We start from the raw sequence: 24,244 nt of genomic DNA, 5'->3' as shown, positions 1-24,244 counted from the left end.
AGCCTTCATTGTACAAATAGGCAATGGTTTTGGTGTGGGGGGGGGGGTTTGGACAGTGTCCAGTGGCCCATTTTTGATTCCAATGGCAACAATTTTCAGTTTCTCTTGCTGGAAATTTAGTAAATGACTTACCCACTACAGTTTGTGTCCCCTTAGATTACACACCCTGGCCATACTCCATATAAGGCTAACAGAGAGTTCATTTCAGTTACATGTTGGGGGCCAAGGGGTGATTCTGAGCAATTGGACTGTATTAAATTGTTCTACATGTTAAGTAGTTGTACAGATCTATCAACTGCCTGAATTTTACTTTCAGCATTCATCAGTAGCTGTATAAGACCCTGAGCATGGGTGGATTGACAGGCCCTGACCTCTCCAGATTCTAGAATCAGACGGACGTAATTTAAGGCTTGCCCTGCTTTGATGCAGCCCACATCTCGGGCAACTAAAACCACAGGAGCTCCCCTGTCCTTGAGGGGCTCAAGTCTGACCGGAGATCAGCAGGTGAGATTCACAAGCACGTGCAGGATGGCTGCCGTGTTTGCATAGTTAAACCTTGCAGAGGTGGGGATGCAAACAAGGCTCTGAGGCACTGGGGACCTGGTACGCCACAGGGTCAAGGGTCTGCTTTGTGCACACAGAGCCCACACCCTTGTGGTGAAAGAGGAAAATGGAATCCAATTAATTGCTGCCTTTTGCACGTATACACAGACACACAGACTGAACGAATTCCGTCTGCCAACCCAGTACGACAAGTATAGTAAGACCTAGCTTCCTAGAATATAGGAATCCCAGTACATAAGATGCAATAAAGGATATTACAATGTGTAGTATATTCCTCATATATTAATTTTTCTGTTTTCCTTAATTTTCTGACAGCATCTGAAGCTCTATGTCAAGCCCCATCATTTGACAGCCAGTTATTTGTTGTATTTTCTAGGTCATGGGAAGGGGGTATTTTATTTGTTTTGTGGATGACATTTTAGCATCCTTAAAGTCGCATGTCTTGCAAGGAGTAGGAACGGAAGTTTGGCCTCTTGTCAGCAGGGTCATAAGCTACAGTCACTTGCTGCATCTATATGCAAGTGAATCCTCATGATCACAAAGCGCATGCATTTGCACGTGAACCAGCGGTATGTGTATGTGCGTGAGCCGTACATGGATGCACAGTATGAACACGGGATAGCATAGCATGCATGGGCAAGTGTGTTTCTGTGTGGGCATGTGTGTGTGTGCGCGCATACGTGTGCGGCCTCATTCTCACACCTACATAATCTTTAAATCAACTTAAGTTTAAGTAAATCTGCAGTTTGGCGACAGTTATTGCTCCGCGCGCAAGGCTGGGGTGATAAATCCTGAATTATTTCTGCCTGTTAAATTTTTCAGGAACACCCCTCAATCTTTTGCCGAAAATGCATTTCATTTCTCTCTGCAGAGAGGGGGGTTATTGTAAAATCATCTCGGATATTGGATTCTCTGTGTATTGGGGATTCGTCTTGTGACAAAATTATGATCAAGTGTAGATAGACAGAAAATAAAGCCATATTCTCGGCCCAAAGAGTGAGGGTTGTATTGCGGTTTGAGTACATTAAAATTTATGGCTGTAATTTCAAACTTCAGTCATTTTTATTAATATCATGAGAGCTGTGTCAGCAGCTCTATTGTGAAGGTAAGAGCAAAAAATACGTATATCAATGGCAAATTAAAAGGTAATATAACAGCATAGACAGCATTAGCTGGTCTGATCGAGCCAAATTTAGCTCCATCATCACAGTCAATGTTGAAGATGGATGTGCTATGTGTTACAGTTATACAAGTCAAGTCAAAGGTCACACGAAGTTCTCGAAAGCTCAAAAAGTTCTGCTGAATATTAATTTACATAATTCTGTCAAAGACTCTTCTGTCTAACTGTGTACGGTGCCACGTTGGAGTAAAACCCAGTAGGGATTAACTCTGGTTAGCAGAAAATGCACAGAGCATAGATCTTCCCATGTTAGCCACCCAGAAAGCATAATCACGTAACAGAACAATACATTGTCATTGACAAACAAGTCGTTGAAAGTCATTGATGTTTATAAGCAGCATTCCTGATAAAAGGACAAAGAAACAGGGCGCAAGAAATCACAGGCGCGGAAATATAGAAACTGGCACAAGTCGCGTGCCACCTGTCTGTAATGGGAGGCCGCATGCTAGGCCTCCGTCCGCTCCAGCCTTGGGGTGAACGGAGGCCTCCCAGACGATCCACCCGCCACTCGCATTTCTGACGGTGGCGTGCGTGCACTGCGGAAGGGGGGGTCATTTATAGAAATGCTGTGGCACCTCCTTCACTGCAGGGCGTTGCTTGAGAAAAATTCCCAAACATGGGACATGCAGTTCAACCTTTATGTATAAAATAGCCTATAATTGGTATAAATCATAAGGACATACATTTGCGAAAGTTTATCGCATAGGGAGTTGCATAGGGATTGCTGCTGGTCCTGCCAATCCTGTGCTGTCGCTATTTTGTTTTGGTAAATTCATGCTGATCACAGGCCTGCTAAATGCTTCCGCTTTCCCCAAATCCCCAATTTCTCTGTAATTAACTTGGCTCCCATCTTTTTTTTTTTAATTGTTCTATGTATTTTTCTATGACAGTCTCACTGGCACCACAGCTTGTTGCCTTTATGAGCTTCTACCTTTATTTTGTGCAGCATAAAATAAACAGAATACATCCATGAATGCTTTCAGTTAAAAAAAAAAGAACTCTACAAAAAGTGTTTATGAAACATTTTTTGTTAATGATAACAATTAGTATTCAGTACTAAGGAGCGTTAGAGTTAAGGGTTACAGTTTTGCATAGTAATTAAAGGTGGAGACATGCAGGTTATTGGTTCACGTCCCAGGAGGGACCCTGCAGCTGTACCCTTGAGAAGGTACTTAACTGGAAGCTCTCCCATAGACCTTTTTAAATAGGTCAAAATGGAAGGTTGCTTTGTTGGTACTAGCTAAGTCATGAAGCTACAAAATAATGAGTCAATTAAATGATGGATATGTGCTGGACTTGTTTATAACAGGCATTCAAAACATTTGAAGGGATTTGGATTTGGTGATAATCCTGTCTCAGCATGGTTATTATTAAATATTTGTTGTATAGTAACTTAGACACTGTGGTATATTGCATGTTTGGAAGTGCTACCTAAAGTTATTTGGAATTTAAATGATCAGTTTTTCTGGTGCAAGCCTACTCACGCTGCGCTGCCTGTTCACACTCGAACAAGTGCGGCTGTGCCACCAATGTCATGCCAGGTCACGTAAATCCAGGTACCTGCCTGTGCTGTTGACGGCAGGCGGTTTCTCACGTGTGTGTACAGTACGAGACACTGCAAAGGCGCTGAGATGTGAGTGTCAACAAATACCAATAGGAGTTTTGTGTGAGTGTGTAAATAATCCAGTGAACACAGGCTGAAAGGCGCAGGTGGCGCATTGCTTAAGAATTCAGATGTGGGTGAAATGCAGCATATCTGCTCACTGACACAGGGCCTGTTTCATGGGTCTGGCTGTTCCGTGGAGTGGACAGAGCCGATAGCACGTCTGAATGTGCGTTTTGGGCTTTATTATTGCCGCTGCGGCGTGCCACCAGCTCAGCAGCGCATTTCGACCGCACTCGACAGGAACGAGTTTGGCGCCGGATGCAGAGGGAATCTCACTGGGCATCCTCCAGACAGGAGCGGAGCTTATTAGCAGCCCGGCCCAGCGATTAGCTAACGATCGAACGTCTGTACCCGCGGCCTAATGGATTCTGCATAGCCGCCACTCGCATGGCTAGAAGCCTTGCTGTCAGACCGAGTCCAGTCTCGATCTGGAATGTTCCAGGCCCACACCGGCCGTGGAAGTCTCGTCCTTCCTCAGCCAGGAAGAGGATGGGGGAGCATTCCGCCTAGCCGGCCTGCTGTCTCATTCCCAGAGGTCTCCTTCCTGTTTCTAGGCACCACAATGGCAGAACAGTATGTGATTAACAGTACACCCTCCACACCCCTACCCTGCCACACGCATGCACATAACCCCCCCCCCCCCCCCCCGCCACCACCTTCATTTCTTCCTGTATCTCACTGTTTACCCAGTCAGGCATTCTCCACCCCCCCAATGACTTTTTATTTTATTTATCTTTTTATTCTTTGGGGAAGCCAGGTGTGCTGTGTTTACCATGACCATTTGTCTCGCTAGGTTATTATGAAGGCCGAGTCCCCCCCCCGCCCCTCCCCCCACTTCTGGGGCCTTAGGAGTCACTCAGGCGGAGCTGGCCCGCAGACACGCACGGCCCAGCTTACCGGTGGCTGTGTTATGGCCGGCCTACGCTCGGGCAGAGCCTGCCACACAATGGCTTATGTTGTTAACCAGCTCTAACGTTCTCTTCACCAGCTCATTTCCTAAAAGAACTAATGGATTGTCTGTCCTTTTTTTTTGGTGTTCAATTATGTCCCTCTGGCTCAACTTCGTGCTTCAGAAGAAATGCGTATTCCTACTCATATTACCTGTAAGTAGAGCTTGGGAAAGCGTCCATCTTTAATGAACCCATATATTAATGTCCCTCCACCACATTCTAGTTTTTGTCTCTTCTGACTACGTTTTTTCCCCCCTGTTGATAATTTTCTCCTAAAAAGCCTTTAAAAGGAAAACTTCCCCCACTGTTGTTCTGTGCCTCGGAGGAAAAGATTAAACAGGCTGCGTTTCTCCCGGCCCAATGCGTCTGACACAAAAAGCAAAAAAAAAAATAACATCCCTTGGAAGGCTATTGAGATTCTTCTCTCTTTTGAGCTTGATTTCTGAGCAGACTCCTCAGGCAGAAACGCTATGGTGGACAAAGCAGTTCAGGACCTTGGCTGAATATTGTGTGGTCCCGATGGGAATCGGAGCCCAGTACCGGGGTTAAGCGCTGTAGGCATGTAAGCCCGGCTGCCGCACGTCATGTGGCTTAATGTTGTGGCGCTGCTTCACCCAGCCTGTGCAGGTAATTGCTGGAGTTGTTGCCATAGTTGTATAGGGAAGTGAGTTGTGCTTTATTTTTACAAAAGTAATGAAACATTGTATTATATTGGCAATATTTTTCAAAGGAATAAATAGACTAAAAGTTCAGGAAGTTGCAGTGAGCCTGCAGCTGATTCCATGTTGCATAGGGCAGAGAGCCTGCAGCCTATCCCATGATGCATAGGGCAGTGAGCCTGCAGCCTATCCCATGATGCATAGGGCAGTGAGCCTGGAGCCTATCCCATGATGCATAGGGCAATGACCCTGGAGCCTATCCCATGATGCATAGGGCAGTGATATTGCGTGAATGTAAGAGCAGAGCTGTTTAAGTCAAAACACAGTGTAAGCCTGGTTCCTACTAGACAAGTTCAAAATACAAGAGCATGTAGTGGTACCAAGAGTCCATAACCAAGGGTTACACCTGACTTTTTGGTCTGCAGAAAGAAACTTTTGGGAATGCAGAGAGAATATGTAAACTCCACACACATGTACTCTGTGGCAAGTTTCACACTGCTAACATTGGCAGTGACAGGCAGCTGCTACTCACTGAGCCACAGTTCCACCCATTCAAAGTTTATTTACAGTAGGTCCCCAAGTTAAGAACGTCTGACATATGGACAGCTCAACCTTAGGAATGGACTGCCATAAAGCCTATTATACTAAAATACTACTACTTGGCACTACTTTGTGATGCTCATGAGGGCATTGTGGGGCTTAAGAGGTTCATCGGATTGGGGAAGAACTCTGTCTGCCATTTTAAGTTGGATTACATTGTCTTTAACACAGGTGCAGGCTAAATTGTCTGGGGCCCCGAGGCTGACATGGGTAGGCAGCCCCCTAGGTGGTTCATTTGGGCTATTTTTTGGAGCCAAAAATTTGTGGGGGTAGAGAGATTGCGCCAATGGATCGATCGGTCAAATTTAAAAACTTAGCTGTTTCCTCTTTTGCTAAAGATAGTCTTGAATTTTTGCACAAGCTCATTTCATTGTTCTCTCCACATCCATTCCCAATTTCTCTAACACTCTATCAAAGACACAGGAAATGTAATGTTAGTCTTGTATCTTTGCACTGTTCTCTTCTTCTGTTAGGCTACTTTGTGCCAGCTCACTTGGCAGTGAGACAACTAGTAAACTCCAGTGTTAAAAAAGTTGGGTAGCAAGAAGTCTTAAAGTAGGACCAATCGATTATAGCCGGGATGGGGAGCAACTTTGTCCATCCTGAAATCCGTTGCTAAAAATGCAAATAAGAGACATGTTTAATTTAAATGATCACATTATTCTATCCTTAAATGTCACTTCTGGAAATTCTGCCTTCATGGGGCTCCTAGTCTGCCTCTGCGTTAGCACTGCTCCAACTTACCTACAGTACAAAGCTTGGGAGCAGATCTCGATCATGATCCGGGGACTGTTTATATATGTATTTATATTGCTGAAGGCCAATCTAACTGTATTTTAGGGGAGCTTTTCACTTGAGATCTAATGTGTCCCACCAGTTCTTAAGCAGCTGCGGTGCTCTGAATCATTTAATTTTTTTTTCCCGGTATTCTACGAACCCCATCTCGATTCCTGAAATGTCATTGCATGTGTTTCAACAGTCTTGTTAAAAAAAAAGCACATTATCAACGGACCTTGCTGTTGGCACAAAGTAATTATTGTAGAGAGGACTTTCAAGGGGATCACAAAAGCAAATACAGCTCACTGGGCAGGAAGATCAGATGAAGCGAAAAAGCGGGAAGGTGGAAACACATGGGTCCTTTCTGTTGGCAATAAAACCAACCCACTAATTCTATGGTCGAATCCCCCTTTGAGTGTAATGGTTTTTGTTCGATAATCCTTTTAATATGCATTTTTCTCCAGTATGTATGAAAGAACTATATCACAGCATGTATGTTCAGCGGTCCTGCTGAATTTGATGATGCCACAAATTGATATGTTTTGTACAGAAATGACTGCATGCAGAGGTTAGTCGCCTGAAATTGGTCAGCTAACACCAGTAGCTTTTTTTAAAAAAAAAAATAAAATAAAAATCTTGCTGTCATTTTTGTTCATTGAGAAAGGTTGAGTACCTAAACAATTTGCCAAGAGACTTCTACTAGATCTATCAAGTTTACTCTTCTCATTGATAGGTGAGTTTTAGATTAAATTTATATCCTTCCAAATGTTGTTTTTCCAGTTTGATGACTACTTTTGACCTGCATGGCTTAAATAAATTGTATCGTTCTTGCTCTGTGCTATCGCCTTTAAATACAGCAGGCAGCAAAAGGCAGCCTTCCTTTCAGATCCAGCTTATCAGGGTTGTCCACAAACAGTCATTTCTGCCCCAGGGATCAAAATTGTACTGCAGTACTGCTGGTATCATAAAATGGCTTTAAACCTCTGCCACTCTTTGAACTTGAGAAATGACTTTTCACAGTCCGCAATCTCTACAATTGATTATCAGCTATGCCTAAAATAACTATATTTCTCAGTGCACAAACAGCCTGGTTCTTGCTTTCTGGGACTATCTGGGAATCATCTTTGTTCACTAAGAGTTAGGCTTTAAAATATCTTTGTGCTCATTTCTGTTGGGCTCGAGCTTCAGATAGTATGGAGAGTAAGATTTTATTGGCTGTTACTGCTTTGCACATCCTCATCTCAGTTTGTATGTACAGTAAACACCTTTGTAGTCGTCATCATCTAGTGATTCAAAGAGCGAGGTGATCTCTGTAGTCCCTGTTTTACAGTAAGTAGCAGAACCAGTATAGCTGACAAATAGTAAATTAACATCTTATCTGTCGTAGACCAGTTTATATGCTGCTTTTCCACTGAGCCCATTCAGCTCTATTACACTCATTTATGGAGCTCAAGCAGGACTAGTGTCTGATTGTTGGCCCTGCAGTGATGGCCGGGACGATGGGCCTTTCAGCTATGTCCTGTCACTGTCCCTAAGTTTTGTCTGGCTTTCTTGAGTGCCACGTCCTTGATGCTGCATTAGTTTATGTACTCCGATAGGAGTTAACGTCCAGGATTCGTCACTGCTTTCTGACTCATGACCAACAGGGAGGCTTCCTCTCCCTCTCCCTCTCCTTTCTGCCCAGTCATGGATGCGTAAGCAAACATGGAGAGGAGGAAGCGTCTGGGCGTCCAAGTGAGCCTCCCAGCATGCACCGAGCCCATCAGCGCTCTTTTGCATGCCGGCGCCGTCCATTTGCTGGCTGCGAGTGTCACCTGTAGTCATGCTATCAATCCCAGAAACCCAGATTTTACGTACCCTTCTAATCTATTTTATTAGTGGACGTATAGCGCAATTAAGCTGGATGAAGTGACTCCGGCTGTACTGAAGATTGTATGCTTGTGGCATTAGCACCCAGATTAACTTAACTGGGGAACAAACGGCCGTGTTTCTGTCCACACATCAAATAACATGTCATCAGCGCTGCCATAAAACACAGGACGCTGAGGACGATCCTTAGCGCAGTAACCTCTATTTTAATTAGACAGCGGTTTGACATTCATTAAATTCGGATTATCTCGAGTTCATTGCCACTTAAAATATGCACGGGATTTGTCATTTAAATGAGTCCATGATGAGACTGTTCAGTAGGCCGCACGAATCAGAGGATCCTTGTAATTAGAGGCCCTGCAACCTTTAGGGCTGTGGACATGTGAGCAGAAGGGCCTTCCTCTGACGCCCATACAGCGCTCCCCTGCGGGGCCCAACTTTATCGCGGGCTGCTTGCATGAGCACCACCAGGACCAGAGAGCAGACCCTGCCTCTCATACTCCTCTTCACCTTTCCCCCTCCCTCCATAAGCTAGGTCTTATATTACACTTCTGACCTATAATGGAAATGTGTTCTTGCAGTTTTCTTTACCATTTAGGATAACTCACCAGAAATCACAGGCATGAAATACCGTTCTTTGCTTTTGTAAAAAGGCTAGGAGTTACGATTGGGGTTCTGTTCCTTTCTCTAACTTAAAAATTATATGTATGATAATTATAATGACGTTCCAGTCACTATCTAGGAAGAGGAATATGAAAACTGATTTAGCGCTATACTTGGGGGTGTTACACACTTAAGTATGAAAGGCGAAACTTAGTCACAATAATTTGCACATCTCAGAGGTGGTTACGAAAAATGATGATATTCTTGAATATCATTGGCCCAAAGCTCCCCATGGACCAATGAGATCTCCCCGGTGACAGAACCATGATTGGCAGTGATTGCCCTTTTAACTTCTTGGAGGCAGCAGAATGTACAGAACACCGTGTTTCCGTAATGACCTTCAGCTGAACCCTTCTGACTTTCTTGTCTTTTTCTTATCAGTTTTAGAAAATAATAAAACCTGGTCCCTCTCCCGATGTCGTCATCAGGTTTAATTTTAATTGGTCAATAATAATTTCAGGTTTGATGTATCAGCGGTTCTTTACCAAGATCACCTCTACCCATTAGTTCTGTCAGGGCAGTTCCTATGGATGTGTGTGTGTGGGTGGGTGGATTATGTTTATGTTATATTGTGAGGACCAAAATTCCCCCCACAATGTAATTTAAACCTGTTTTTTTCCAGGTCCATTTTTCATTATTTTTCAGGTCCCCACAAAGATCTGTGAATACCATCAAAGAAATAAAAATGCTGAAAATCTCGTATTTTGTTTGGTTACTTAAGGATAAAGTGAGGGCTGGTCAGGGGTTAAGGTTGTTGTTATTAGAGTTTTCCCCATGGAAATGAATAGAGTCCCCACAAAGATATTTCTGCACACCTGTGTGTATGTCTACATATATATGTATGTACATACATATAAAAGAGCACTGTTGCTGCCCAGGTATAATTAAAAATTGAAAATAAAATGCCTGAAATAGGATTTTCCTCTTATTCTGTTTTTCGTAGTTTCCATCTCTGCTCTCTGTCTACCTGCTTGTCAGTGTTTCTGATTGGAACAGCGAGTCATGGAAGGGTTATTTGCAGAGCAGCTGGAAACACTTTGTGATGGGGGACAAAAACGTCCGCAAACATGACAAGCTGCCTTCCATTTTGGTACAGAGCTCATTTTGTATACAGCAAATGTCCTCACCGAATGGTGTACTCACACACACACACACACACACACACACACTCGCTAGTGGTTAGGACCAGGCTTTATGTTTTTACTGAGCTGGTATAGAATGACTTCAATGAGAAATGAGACATTACAAAGCATCTGACCCCCGGTAACTGCTCTCCTACCAAGAGCTGCTGGAAACAAATGCTGAGTTTCCGCTCTGTCCGTGCTGAGGAGTCAAGCTGGCGGATTCGCTGGGATCTCATATAGCGACGTGTGGTTTCACAGTGGCTTCCTAGGCAGTGAAGTGAGTGACGGTGATGAGTATTTAACTATGGGCCAGATGTTAAACAGGGATCCAGCTCTGGATGTCGTAAATATCGAATTAGCGAGACGGCACCAGCAGGGACTTTAACTTTTCTGAGGGAAGAAAAACGGCCATTTTCTTCTGTTTTGGTTGAAGACCCACAGATGGCTGCTTCCCAGCAACAGAATGAAAAAAAACGCCAGAACTAGGTGAATGAATTTGAATGGCAGGGAAGTGATGGTGCTGATGTCTGATGTTCCCAGGTCCTGTTGTGGGGATTTCACAAGTTAAGGCTTTTGTGCTTTTAAAAGGCTTAGATTAAAAAGGCAGAAAAATATGGACTGCACAGCTGAGATATTGTTGTATACAGAAGGATTTATGCTTGTATTCATCCATCCATTAAAGATACGGAGGCGTACTCATGGTTTCAATGCCTACTTTAGGACAAATAAGAATAGTTTGTCCAAAAGAAGGTTCAGGATTGTAGTCTCACTTTAGGGCTTTTTTGCCTTGTATCTCACTATGTTTGTATTCAAAGCTTCCCTTGTAGATTATATTTTTCTTCTTCTTTTTTTTGTGTTACCTTGAGCCCCTTAGAAAATAAAAGGGATTTTTCTACAAGAAGTCGATCAATAAACAAAGGTGCTGCTGAAAGAAGCCAGACTGAAGAGCTGAAACTCTGGCACCAAGCACTCTGACAGCCTACTCCCTTGCTCACACGGGGGGGTGGACAAGACATGGACCACTCCCAAGATCACCTGGGATCAATGCCCCACCTTCTTGGCATCAGTTATCCTTTCCTGGCTCTTATCTGGGGGTGGACACAGGCTGGCCTTTAACTGAAACACTGCTAAAGATGCACAGTATATTCACATGCGTTTTCAAGTGTTCAGACTCTCTCTCGATGGAGCGTGAGGAAACACTTGACAGGTGCTTTTGTGCCTGAACTAAAGCCGCAGTTTTGTCGCTGAAGGAGCTGCCATTTGTGCCCCGGGGGCCTGACTCCCTCAGAATATACCCATCCTCTGTTTTTTACCCATTGAGAGTGGCTGACATTCTTAGGCTGCAAAACAAGGATTCCTGTACTCCCAGCACTTACTGGTGTGTGCATTTACAGTCACCAGCCTACCAGTACCAAATGTCTCAGATCCAAAGCTCCTGGATAGAACATGCAAAATATGTGTCAAATGTGTGTACTGATAGGACCTGGAATGGGAGGGAAGGGTCACAGATAGGCTGGGGACAATGTAAAGTCTTCACATTGTGACTGGAAAGCGAGCTTTGACCTTCAGTTTGAGGCGAATTTTGATTCTCTTTGGTTTACCTGTCTATGGTGTAGTGTGTGTGGTAAATTAGGGTCTTTCTCATAATATCCAAGATACTGATCTGCTTTGTTCCCCATGGCGAGCATTTTTATTTCTCTGGAAAGCTGAGATTTCAAGTACTTTGCACATTCAGATTATTTTTATATAGTGCCCTTCGCAGCATAGTTAGCCCAGAGCACTTAGCGAAGAAATTCAGCACCGTGACTCGAGTGGACTGAGCTGAGAGTCAAACAGGTTAGAATCCAGTGGCAGTTTCTCACAGAATTCAATTTTCGAGTTTGTCGTCATTAGCATAAATTGCATATATTTTATTAGACTGCTGCCAAATGGTCATATTCAGGTAGTCTTTAGAGTGGATATATTTTAATAATTACCTCGCAGAGACTCTCCTCCATTGGCAAAATTAGCATATTACGCTTTATGTAGCTGGATAATTACCAAATCAATTTAATTCAAGCACCTTCCTCAAGGGTACAACTGCAGTGTCTAATGGAGTGTTTGAAACTGTAATCCTCTGGCCAGAATCTATTGAGTCTGGATGTCAAACCACTACTCCACACAACTGGCCCATGTCACCTCAACGTGTGTCATCCCCTCCCCCTGCCCGTCGATGTCTGCTCACCAGCCGTGGGTGCTGTCTTCCTGTCCCTCCGGCCCGGGAGTGAACTCCTTTCGCTTGTTTTTGGGGGGGGCACCCAAAGGAAGCTGGCGAAGAAGCAGAAGGAGACGGCCAGCAGCACACAGAGGGAGATGGCCGCCGTGGGGGGAGCCGACAAGAGCACGGGCAAAGTCAGCACCCTGCACAAGGATGACCCCTTCGCAACCAGCACACCGGACCTCAACGGCTTCCGTGAGTCGGTCCCACCTTGTTTGGCTTCCCCCCCCATGCATGAAGAGGCCCGCATGTAGATATGTTGGCATTGATGTACTTCATGATACACCTGATGATCAAACGAGCTCAGACATTCCAGGGTTAGTCTACTCTAGTCAAATCATTAATATTCTATAAACAGCCAGGGCCATAGAAATTCAGGCCCCTCTGGCAAAATCTCACCTTGGGCTGCCTGCCCAATTTTATGTATAATTTTTCGTGTTCAAGGGCCCCTGTGAGGTGCCGGGGCCCTGGAATGTGCCAGAGTACCCATGCCCCTTCGCCCCTGCCAACCGACATAATATTGGAACATGCTACAGCATTTGTATGGCAGCCTGCCGAAGACTGACTAAAAACACATTTGATTAGATTAATCAGCTCATTTTTATTTCCTTCCATGTCAAATCACAAGACATCTTACAATTATGTGACTTTCACTCTCACCCTCCCCCTTTCTGAATCTCTGATCTTTCGGAATAAAATAAGAATGAAGGGAGATCAGTGTTGCGAGATGTAACGGGGATGTGAGTTTCGAGTCATTTGTTGATATGTTTAAATGTATTTTGTACTGAAAATTCTCACTGCTGCCTCCCAGAGCCCTCTCAGTGTTAAAAGAGAGGATGCTAGGAAATGGAAATTGCTACATCTCTGCAGGGGTTTTACTCCTGACAAATGCAGCGTGCGATTGTTTCAAACCCAGAGACGAGGGCATATGGCAGGGCTCTTCAAGTCTGGACCTCGATTCCAAATCCAGGCCTCATTTTCAGTTCTCCCAGGCAGTTAGTTTAATAATGACTGATTCTGATTGGTCAGCGGCTTCACACCTGGCTCACAGGTAAAGGAAGGCTGGAAAACCAGCAGTACTCGGACCTCGAGGAGCGTGATTTGTATAATAGGGCCCTATGGTCTCTTATTCATGCATTTAACTTGATTGGGTCTGTTTGTATGGGGTTGTACAGTTCCAGTACTCACAGGCCCATGTTTTTCAAGTCAAGAAGCATTGGAAAAAATAGGCGTGGTGTTAGATTATTGTTTGAAAAGTTGAGGGACAAGGCAGAGTAAGAAACGGTGGGATGAAATGACATGGAAGCAGGAGCCTTGGACACCAGGTCCCCCGCTGGCACGGCCTTTTATTATAGCACTCAGCTTCTGTCCCATACAAATTGATTCTAGACTTGACCTACAGCATCAGTACTCACTCCTCAGAGGCGATCTGATGAGGCTGCAGCCTTCTCACGCTAAGTCATTGACCAAAGTAAGCATTAATTGGCAATGTCATTGTGCTTCACTACAGAGACGCCTTTTCCATATCTGTTAGCATTTCACTTAGCTTTTATTTCCAAGAGAAGAAAAAAAGAAAATGGCATTTTGATCATTATTTTATTTCTTTAAGGCAGAATCTGTCCTCCTGTGGGGGATGAGTAATTAGGATGGACCTTTCCTCTTCTTCTTCTTCTCCTTGGTAAAATGTCACAGTGGCCTTTCTGGGTGGATTAATTTGAAAGTTCAGGGCTCCTGCACAATCAGCTCTCACATAATGTATGATGGCCTTTTCCCTAGATAGTGTCCTGTTTCTTATTCCATTTCGTGTCTCCCGCTTCTTAAGTTCAGACCCCTCAAAGGACAACAATCACGTCTCCACCAAAGATGGTTTATGACCACTAGAATGGAGTTTACCTAGTTTGTTGGTTTACAGAAAATGAAAAAGAAATACCTGCACACCGTAGAGGCATGTCTGCGGGCGTTTAGATCCATTCTCCTCCTGTAAATGAGTAAATTAACGGTGGCCTTTTTTTTTTAGTCCTTTGTGTAAGGGCACAAGACAGTGTCTCTAAATCAGACGCAAATCAAGATGCAAAATCTAAGCATGACAAGGGGTTTGATGAAGAGCGATAGGCAGGGATCTCCAAATCTCAGCTTTAATCGAACAGGATTGAATGCAACATGGAAGTGTTCAAGGAAACACTCCATGTTTTTCTTAACTGTGGAATGCAAGGTGAATCGTATCCGTCATGCTAACAGGCAGGACAAGATTTCAGAATAGGACTGGCGTGGTGCCACACCATGCTGATGGGTTCCTCCGTGCATGCCGTTAATGCAGATGGGTCATGGGGGGAATCTCTAAACTGTCTACGTGTCTCCTCTTCGCAGCATCGCCCTCCCCGTGCTCCTTCTCCGTGCAGGGAAAAACACTCCAGACCAAATCCCTCCTGAATTCCTACTACTCAGGTACAGCACCACCTGCTCCCAGGAAGCTCAAGCTGACAGGATGACACGCGACTAATTCTGTTGCCTGTTGTTTCACTGGGGAACTTTCAAGCAGAGTTTTGCTGGCGGTGGAAAAAAGAAAAAGAAGATCTAAATGCAGACTGAAAAAATTAAGATGCATGATTGCTGTTTTTAATTTGTGTGGAATGTCTTGTCTCATTAGATATATTTTTTGGGATGACGAAAGTGGCTGCCAAATAAGCAAAGAATATCAAATGACTGTGTTTGTGTGTGTGTGTGTGTGTGTGTGTGTGTGTACGTGTGTGTGCGTCTGATCCAGGTATACGTTACATCGTGGGGACCAAATTATTTATGGGTAGGGGTTTGGTTAGTCTTATTTGGGATTAGGGTTAGACCCATAGAAATGGAGAGCCCTCATAAAGATATGAATACTTAGAGTGTGTATGTGTGTGTACAGTTCAACACTATATTTAGTACTATACACCATGTTCCTTTTTGGGTGGTTCTAAACTCTGGATATGCTGAAGTGTTTACATGGTTCAGTGTTTGTTTTCTGTTTCCACCTGCTCTAGTATCCAAAGAGCCAGTCCCCGCAAGTTCGTCTCTGGGTAAGTATCCCCCGTCACCTCCTCATAGTCTGAACTCATGGTCATCCACTAGACAATGTCATACTGAACAAAGCTGCTAATAGACGCTATGTGTCTCATTTCATGGCCTTTTTTTTAATGTCGAACCCGGTTTACTCGCCGAAATCAGGAAAATGGGTGCGAGAAGTTGCCGGAACAATGACCTGTCAGGCCAGATTTGCGTCTGCAAGATGCAGCCTGACGTTTACAAACCCTTCCCAATTCGCGGGAGACGTAGGGCATGAATTTAAAGGAGCGGAACCGCCTGTGCTGGCTCGGCCCACCTGCCCCGTTAGCGGACGCCGCTCGCCATATGGCTGTACAGCATCTCCCCGCGGGCTGACGACTGGGCCGGTGCCATTTCGGCTAGGGCACAGCATAAACTTGCTGTCTGACTCATAAACGCGGGCAGGAGATTTAGGCCTGGCATCTCGACCCGTCGAAATGCTAATGTTCTGGCTTCGGTGCTCATGTTACTTATTTCTTACATTTATTTACTTATTCCGTCTGCTCACATGTTGCTCAATTGAAATGTTTTGAAACAAACCATCAGCACACTGAGCCGACAGATTTCTGCGCGCCCGCTGTATCGCATAAAACCCTCGACACGGCTCTGTTTGATCTCTCCGCCTGTTTATTTTGCCTTTCTCTTTTTCTCAGTCTGCACTCTCATCCTCCTATTCTCCCATGCCCAGAATAAAGGGGAGCGTTGCATAGTCCTTAAGTCTGTACGCATGTGGCAGGCAGCCCGTTCCAGTCTGTTCTCTAATTTGACTTGAACATTGGGAGTCTGAGAATGGCTGTTTACTACTTTGATGTGGCCAGCTCTTAATCTTCAGTCTCTGTGGGGGGGGGGGGGGGGGGGGTTACCTACCTTCTTCACCCCCCCCTCCTTCCTTAGTGGACTGGAGTTATATGTCCCAGAAAGCCTTGCTGTTGACACAATGGTTCACACTAACGTTTTGATTCCCTGTGTATTGCACGGTGGGAATCAGCTGTCGTTTAGCTCACGCCATCCCTACCACAAACACCTGAGCGCCGGCAAACCCCACAACAGGGGGCTTTTATTGACCTCCCCGGTAAATCTGGCCCAAACGCCGGTGATTCACCCGCGACATGGGTCGTAATGGTGCAGTTTTAAGGCCATTTACGTAGATTTGCTTATTCGCTCCTCCTTACCGCCGGTACCTGACATCCTGGATGAAAGCAGCACGGCCAGGCAACACCAGTGAAAGGAATAGGCAGGTCACTGCTGCAGGCACAAGAACAATGATGGCAGAGTCCAGCCAGGGTTCCTCACAAAAGGCTCTTTCTCCTCAGTGCTGATTATGTCACGGTATGTGAAATTAGTATCAGAGCTGTGCAATCAGAAAATTCAAACCCAAGGAAGAACTCTGTATAATTCTTCACAGACTTCTCTCCGTATGTTGTCAGGGTCTAAAAGTCATTGAAGAAAATTCAGCCGCTTTTTCTGTGACCACACAGTCCTTTTTCATCCGGTTGCTTATCCAATACAGGGCCACTGGTGTGTGTGTATGAGGGGAATTGAAACCTATCCCAGAAAGCTTAGATTCGAAGACAGGGGCCCTTGGACGGGATGCCAGTCCATCCCCTGCCTGTACACATGCAACAGACATTGGGACACCTGCCCCCTGATGCATATTTTTGGATTGCAAGAGGAAATGTAAGCAAGAAGTGAAAATACAAACACACCAGATACCTATTTAAAAGTCACACTTTTAAGGGGACAGCTGGGGGGTGGGGGGTGAATGTAATGATGATTAACAAGCAGTTTCAGGCATTATATGATAACATGGAAAAAAACTAACGATCTAAAGGCTAATCAGCAAGGCTAAATTATAATTTTTTATTCTTTGTTTTGACCACTGCTTATATACCTATTAGCCATAACATTAAAACCAGCTGCCTAATACTGCCTAATAATCCCTCGTGCCACCAAAACAGCTCTGACCAATCCTGGCATGGACTCTACAAGACCTCTGAAGGTGTCCTGTGGTATCTGGCACCAAGAAATTAGCAGCAAATCTTTTAAGATACTTTGAGACCTGCATGATGCAAGATGGGGCCCTAATGCATTGGGTCTGTTTGTCCAGCACATCTCATAGATGCTTGATTGGATTGGGATTTGGGGAATATGGAGGCCAAGTCAACACCCTGAACTCTTTTTCATGTTTTTCATTCCATTCCTGAGCACTTTTTGCAGTGTGGCAGGACACATTATCCTGATAAATGTCGCCACGTTGCCATGACAGTTACTTGGTCGGCAGAAATGTTTAGGTAGGTGGTACGTGTCATAGTAACATCCACATGAAGGCCAGGACCCAAGGGTTTCCAGCAAAACATTGGCCAGAGCATCACACCGCCTCCACTGGCTTGCCTTGGTCCCGTAGTGCATCCTGGTGCCATCTCACCCCCAGGTAAACAGCGCACAGGCACTCGGCTGTCCACAGTAAGTAACAGAAAATGTGACTCATCAGATCAGACCACCTTCTGCCATTGCTCCATAGTCCAGTTCCGACGATCATGTGGACTTTTAATGGTGAACAGGGATCAGCATGTGCACTCAGGCTGGTCTGCGGCTACATAGTACTACATGCAGAAAGCTGTGATGCACTGCTTTCTGACACCTTTCTATTATAGTCAGCAGTAACTTTTTCCACAATTTGTGCTACAGTAGCTGTCGTGTGGGATTGGGCCAGACAGGCTAGCCTTCGGTATCCAGGACCCCATCGCTGGTTTACCATTTGGCCTTCTTTGGACCTTTTTTAGTAGGTACTGACTACTGTGTACCGGGAAGACCCCACAGGACCTGCCGTTTTGAAGATGCTCAGACCCAGTCGTCTAGCCATCGCAATTTGGCCCTTGTCAAAGTCGCTCAGATCCACACGCTTGTCCATTTTTCCTGCCTCCAACACATCACCTTCAAAAACTGACTGTTCACTTAATTAATATATAATGCCAGTGCCACTGGCAATGCCACTGTTGTGCCAGTAGAGCTGGAACATTATGAACTGCTCATACTCTGAATGTTTAGGTTTTAATTAATTCTTCCTGCATATGGGAGAACTTCTCAAGCACCTCTACTTCCCTGCTACTGAAGTGCAAGGCTTTCTCTCACTGTTCTCTAGATCTTAGTATTCCTAAAAGGGAAATATGACATATTTACTCAATGTTATATTTACCCTGTGTAATTAGGGCAATTTAAAATGTCATTACTGTTTGCAGTACCGGCGAGCTGTCAAACATATTTTGGCAGGAGGAATAATTATTGTTAATGGCAGGAAGTGCGGCGTTCTGTTTAGCGATAGCGTAGCGCTGCTAATAATTAACCTCGGTGATGTTTTGGCACTAATCGCTGCCCTGCGCCCCAGGGAATTGTGGGCCGAGAGTTTTGGCTTAATAAGGGGGACTCCTCTTAACAGCACGGACACAAGAGCTGCTTTGCTTCCAGGCCTCAGCAGTCCCTGAATCGAGATTGTGTTCCTCGCCTGTTGGGTTAGAATCTCTTATTTGTGTCATTTTATTTAGTTTTTTTGTCTTGGCGCTTTTGCTTTGTTGTGTGAGTTTGAGACCAGGTGAAGTACAGTAAACCGAGGACCTCCCAAAATGGAGGCAAAAGGTGCCTTAATTGAATAAATGCTTAAATGATCTTAAAAGGTGTTTAAGTCCTTAAAGGTCACCAAGGTACCAGACCCTAGCTGTGTCTGACAAGCAGGAAGGCTTGTTAATGACAGGAAAAGTTCCGCCTTTGCATGCAGGCTGTGTTTCTCCAATTACAGTTATGGATCGGGGGAATTGACAGCCAGGACCTCGCTTTTTATCCAGGGCACTACTAGCCCTGCTTTTCTCGTACCAAAATTTCAGAGGGAGAATGCAACCTCTTCACCCCTTTGAGCTCATTCAGAAATAATCCTGGGTTCCAGTCCCTGTAAAGACAATTCCGGTTTGCGGTATGGAACTTGCCATGTGCCAACATTAGTTACTTTGCAGGTTCAGAAATCAAATCATTAACACGGGGTCATCTTGGTCTATGAAGTTAGAACCCGGCAGCAAAGTGTGGATATATATTTTTGCGAATTTCTAAATGGATATTTGACCTTCAGCATAGCTGTAAGCATCGGTGGCTCGATATTTCAGTAGATTATGGGAGCGGCTTTCTGTTTTTCTGGCAATATTTACAGTGTAATATACCCTTTGGACCAGTGTACCAAGAGCTTCTCTGGCAACTGAGATGAAAACACATGAATAATGAATTAAGGCCACGCTGGGAGGGACCAGCTGGGGGGGGGTAGCAATGGATTTCAGAGAATGCCACAGCAAATGAATACCTCAACACTAGATTGTCAATCTTTTTGAGCGTGAAGCAGCACGCTAGCACAACAGCATTTAACACGGCGCCTACTTGTGTCTGTTTACAAGCATCTTTCTCTCTGTTTCTCCGACCCTACGCAGCATGCTTTCTCCATGCTGGATGAAGCATCCTACAACACTGGGTACCTAGATAGAGTGTTTTGAGCTGAGGATTCAAATGTGTCTGTCTGTAGCTTTGGCATTATGGGTGTATTGTACCTTTCTCGTCATATCATGGGTGTCTTGTTACATCCCACTAGAGATGTTCCAGAAACTAAATAAATAGCTTTAGAGTCAGAAGATCGTCGGTAGCTGGTTAGCAGAACATGCTGCTCCAGTATTTCTTAAATTGGGTGTCCATTTATTTTGTGTAATGACTGCCTGTGGCCATCAGGGGCCCCCCACACAAATGTGTGGTTTGAGTGCTGGCAAACACCGCTGCTGATTACAGTCTTGCTGTATTACCAAATAACAGTTTACTCTACAATGCCCTGGGTCAGGTCACACAATGGCAAGGCACATGTAACACACACAAAACAAACAAAAGATGCATTAACTGGTGGAGACCTAATACTTAATAGTAATTGTGAAAGACCTGGTTCTACTAGATGGCAAATGGGAGGACAGCAGACTCGGACTGGAAAATGGAATGGGGTGATTGTATTAGTACCCTCAAGATGATCCGAGACGGTGAACGTAATGAGGTACTACTTGGCTTCCTAACCTGTAGCGGCTAAACTCGTAAAGCCACAAGAACTGGACTCTTGCTTCCAGTCTCTCCCTTTAACACACATACCCCAAACACACTTTATAATGCAATTAGGTACAGGAGAGCAAAAGATTATAATGATAAAAAATTATACCCAGTTCAAGAATCCAACTTCTTTCTTTGGTTTTTCCTACTATTCTGAGCCCAGCTGGCTCCTTATATGTCTTACAGTCTGCTTCATTCAACAAGGGCCAGCTGGGAATCATTAGGGAGGCGCCTTTCAAACAGGCCGAAGGATTCACAGCTGTCATGGGCACAAACTCCAGCCCCCGCATCCAGGCCACCCCTGCTGCCACGTGGGCTCTTGTCGGGCTGTTCTAATTGCGAGCCGCAGTCCATGCTGGCCACCGTACGAGTGGCACGAAAGTCTTCACACAAAGCCATGCATTATTTCACAATAAATGTTGCAGAAAGCCACGTTTGGAGTGGATTAGACTTTATAATGGCGAATCGCTTTAAGTGTCTCAGATAATTATTGCAAATAGCCACATTAATAAAACATAGAGCGTTTTGGGGGGGGTGAGGGGGGGGTGCAGGATCATCCAACCACATTTGCAGTGGCGCTCTAAGTATTTAATATGTGTAATACGAAATTCCTCTGACATTTATTTCTCCATCGCTCTTTCTAATGCTCTCTTTTACGGGCATAAACTACTTCAGTTCTTCACGTGTTAATCGCTGTGAGAGTCAATTACAAAAAATGTCCTTTAGACTTAATCGGATTGTGACACAAAGTGTCTGTCTGAAGCCCTTTTCAATGCTCCATGGCATTCGACGTCAGTGGAGAGGCTACAGGGTGCGTGCAAAGGGGTGCTCGTCGCACGGCAGATACCGCGGAAACCAGCTTGGGGCGTCCAAGTTTCTGAATCTAATCTGATGCTGCCACCATTAATACCGTGAAGTCGAGATGCTTGGGGTGATGTGAGAGCACCTCGGGTTTTCGTTATGTGATGCTTCTGTGGGATTTCTGCCCCGTCGCATGAATGCTGCAGTGGAACTACAGTATGCAATTATGAAACGCTGTTGCAATACAGTATGGTTTGTTTGCTCACGGAAAAGTGGGCCATTTAAAAAGAGTCATTTTAGTTTGAGTGGATTGGCTCACCCCCCCATGTACCTTCTGTGTTCAGACCACTTTAATGCGACCGCTTCTCTTTTGGCTGCCGTTTGCCGCTTCCTTCACATGCTCCCCTCCTGTTCCAGATGGCAGCCACAAGGATATGGCCCAGTCCACGCTCACCATTCAGACGTACCCGTACGGCGGTTGCGAGTCCGTGGAGATGTCCTACCAGGCCGGCCAATTCCAGCCGGCCATACGGGTGGCAGACCTCCTGCAGCACATCACGCAGATGAAGTGCGGCCAGGGATATGGGTTTAAGGAGGAATATGAGGTAAGCATGCCCTCTTTATCCATCTGCTCAAAGCACAAATGATTAAAAAAAAATTAAAGCACTGCATGTATCATCGAAACTATTTTTATTTTGTGAAATATTCATCCATCCATCACCCATAACTGCTTGTCCAAAATGGGGTTGCAGTCAGCCTGGAGCCCATCCTAGAAAGCACGAGGTACATTGCAGAAGACGCTCAGGAAGGGTTGCCAGCCCATCACAGGGCACACCGGCACACGCTACGGGCAATTTTAGGGACACCTGTTCATCTAACCCACTTCTCTTTGGATTATGGGAAGAAACTCATATGAACATGTGGTTCCACGATGGTGGAATGAGCTGCCGAACCTCGTCTGGTCATCAGACTTCCTCTCCACCTTCAGGAAATGCCTCAAGACCCATCTGTTCCATGAATTTCTCTGCTAGCCTGATCGCTCCCTGAATCTTCTTAATGTCGCACTTCCGGTCATTGAATAATCTTATTTCTTTATTTGTTTTTTAAAATGCTGTGTTGCTCCTGATCCAATACTGCTTACACTTGTACCTGCGCATTCACTGGAAACTCCCCCCTGCTGGACTTATGCCTCGTCGATCTCTCGTATGTTTTCAACGTGCCATTTGCCTGACTTGTATGTCGTTTTGGACAAAAGCATCTGCTATATATGTAAAATATAAATATAAATGAACACAGAAAGAAAATTCCATATCTCAAGACAGCCTGGAACCAAACACACCACCCCGGAGGTGTGAGGCTATCATGCCTCTTGTTTACACAATCTTGAACCATTTCAGTATCCACAGTATAATTATTCGTGCATTGTTGCTGTCGATCCTCATTTTGAGATGTGTGACCAAAATCAAGTAGCAGTATTTGTTTTGTGGTGTTCATCAAATAATTAAATTTAATTTCCTTTGCTCTCATGTTTTTCTATTACAAGAAAGTGTAGTTCTTTCATACTTATCAAATATTTATTGCAAACTGAATTTGAAAACAGCATTAATATTGATAGTTTCTGAACATAATTCCAACTCAAATAAAATTCCCCAGCTCAGAGTTGCAGAAAATTTCATTACATTTTTGTTGTAACGGTTTGCTTTTTTGGGATCTTATTTTTTCTCAGTAGTTTATTCTTTGATTCATATTTGCTGTACCTGCATATTTTTTATATAATGGCATTTGTAGTTCATCCCAGTTCAGTTGCATGTACTCTGTACTCTGTTCCTTCTTCACCGCCCACACTGGCTGGAAACCTTGGGAAATCTTTTGACAGACTCCACTGGTTCAATGGTGTTCGTCACAATCTGGAGATCACATGACATTCTGATTGGAGGATCTCTTGGCTTCAGGCAAACTGGAAATGCCTGGCAGGTGTAACATGTTTCATATTTTGAAAATGGCAGACTTTTACTTTTGGTCATGCTCCTACAACATTGGCTATACAACAAGTGGTTATAACTCAGCTAATTTGGTTATGTTGCTGGTCAGCCAAATGGCTATTTCAATATTAGTTTAATTACAGTACTTGAACTCGTGGCCATAACTGGAAATTAGCGGGAGAACATTTTAAAACGAATTTGGGGAAGCACTTCTTTACACAGTGTGTAGTTAGAGTATGGAATAATCTTCCTGCTAGTGTAGCGCAAGCTAAAACCCTGGGTTCCTTTAAATCAGAGCAAGGTAAGATTTTAACAACTGAGCTATTAGTTAAGTTCTCCCTAAACAAGCTTGATGGGCCGAATGGCCTCCTGTCGTTTGTAAATTTCTTACTCTGATCCCTGGCAACTCACTTTGTTTGGTGTTTTTGTTGCAGCCGAGCTCTTAATAATTAGCCTTGATTGAGCTGTTAATTGAATCACTTGTAGGATACAAATCATGTTAAACAGAATGTCTTAGTTGAGGATGCAATTGTACATTCCAGTTATGTTTCATTCATTCTATGCGCTTGAGCAATTAAGTAAGTAAGGACTTGATTGATCTGAATTTGGTACTTTTTTCTTTCCCCAATTCTCAAATTAAGGAAATGTTTTGTGGAGTAAATAGTCATCGATTAAATGGAAAAAAAAAACAATCACTGTCTTTGTTTTAAGGGCTATAGGATTTCCAGATATATGTTTTTTTTTTTACCTTTTCCTCAGCCAAAACGAAAAACAAAAAAAAACATTAGCATTCACATTTCTTCTGCTGAAACATTTGGCATAACAACCTGAATAGTCAAATTCTCCAGTCAACAGCTCAATCAAGGCTAATTAAGACATTACCTGCAGTTTTCGCTCTCCAATTTGCTAAAACGAGAACTTAGCTAAGTGTTAAAATGAGGCTTCATTGATTAGAA

The 24,244-nt window shown here is 44.3% G+C and overlaps 1 protein-coding gene across 12 annotated transcripts in view; it reads left to right on the top strand.

Moving 5' to 3' along the window:
• Positions 1 to 24,244, top strand: part of ptprt (protein tyrosine phosphatase receptor type T) — a 210,948-nt gene that overhangs the window by 149,241 nt on the left and 37,463 nt on the right. For 8 of the 12 annotated variants that reach the window (XM_049023370.1, XM_049023373.1, XM_049023372.1 and 5 more), the window contains 4 exons: positions 12,356 to 12,504; positions 14,677 to 14,754; positions 15,327 to 15,362; positions 21,724 to 21,911. In XM_049023370.1, the coding sequence (XP_048879327.1) occupies positions 12,356 to 12,504; positions 14,677 to 14,754; positions 15,327 to 15,362; positions 21,724 to 21,911 (451 nt within the window). Of the gene's footprint in view, positions 1 to 4,483; positions 4,514 to 12,355; positions 12,505 to 14,676; positions 14,755 to 15,326; positions 15,363 to 21,723; positions 21,912 to 24,244 lie in introns of all 12 variants that reach the window. The other 4 variants (XM_049023368.1, XM_049023375.1, XM_049023377.1 and 1 more) reach the window with 2 other exon arrangements.

This window comes from Brienomyrus brachyistius, chromosome 8 (assembly GCF_023856365.1).
Source record: "Brienomyrus brachyistius isolate T26 chromosome 8, BBRACH_0.4, whole genome shotgun sequence".
NCBI lineage: Eukaryota > Metazoa > Chordata > Actinopteri > Osteoglossiformes > Mormyridae > Brienomyrus > Brienomyrus brachyistius.
The sequence above is the reverse complement of the archived record's forward strand: the minus strand, read 5'-3'. Positions and strand labels throughout refer to the sequence as shown.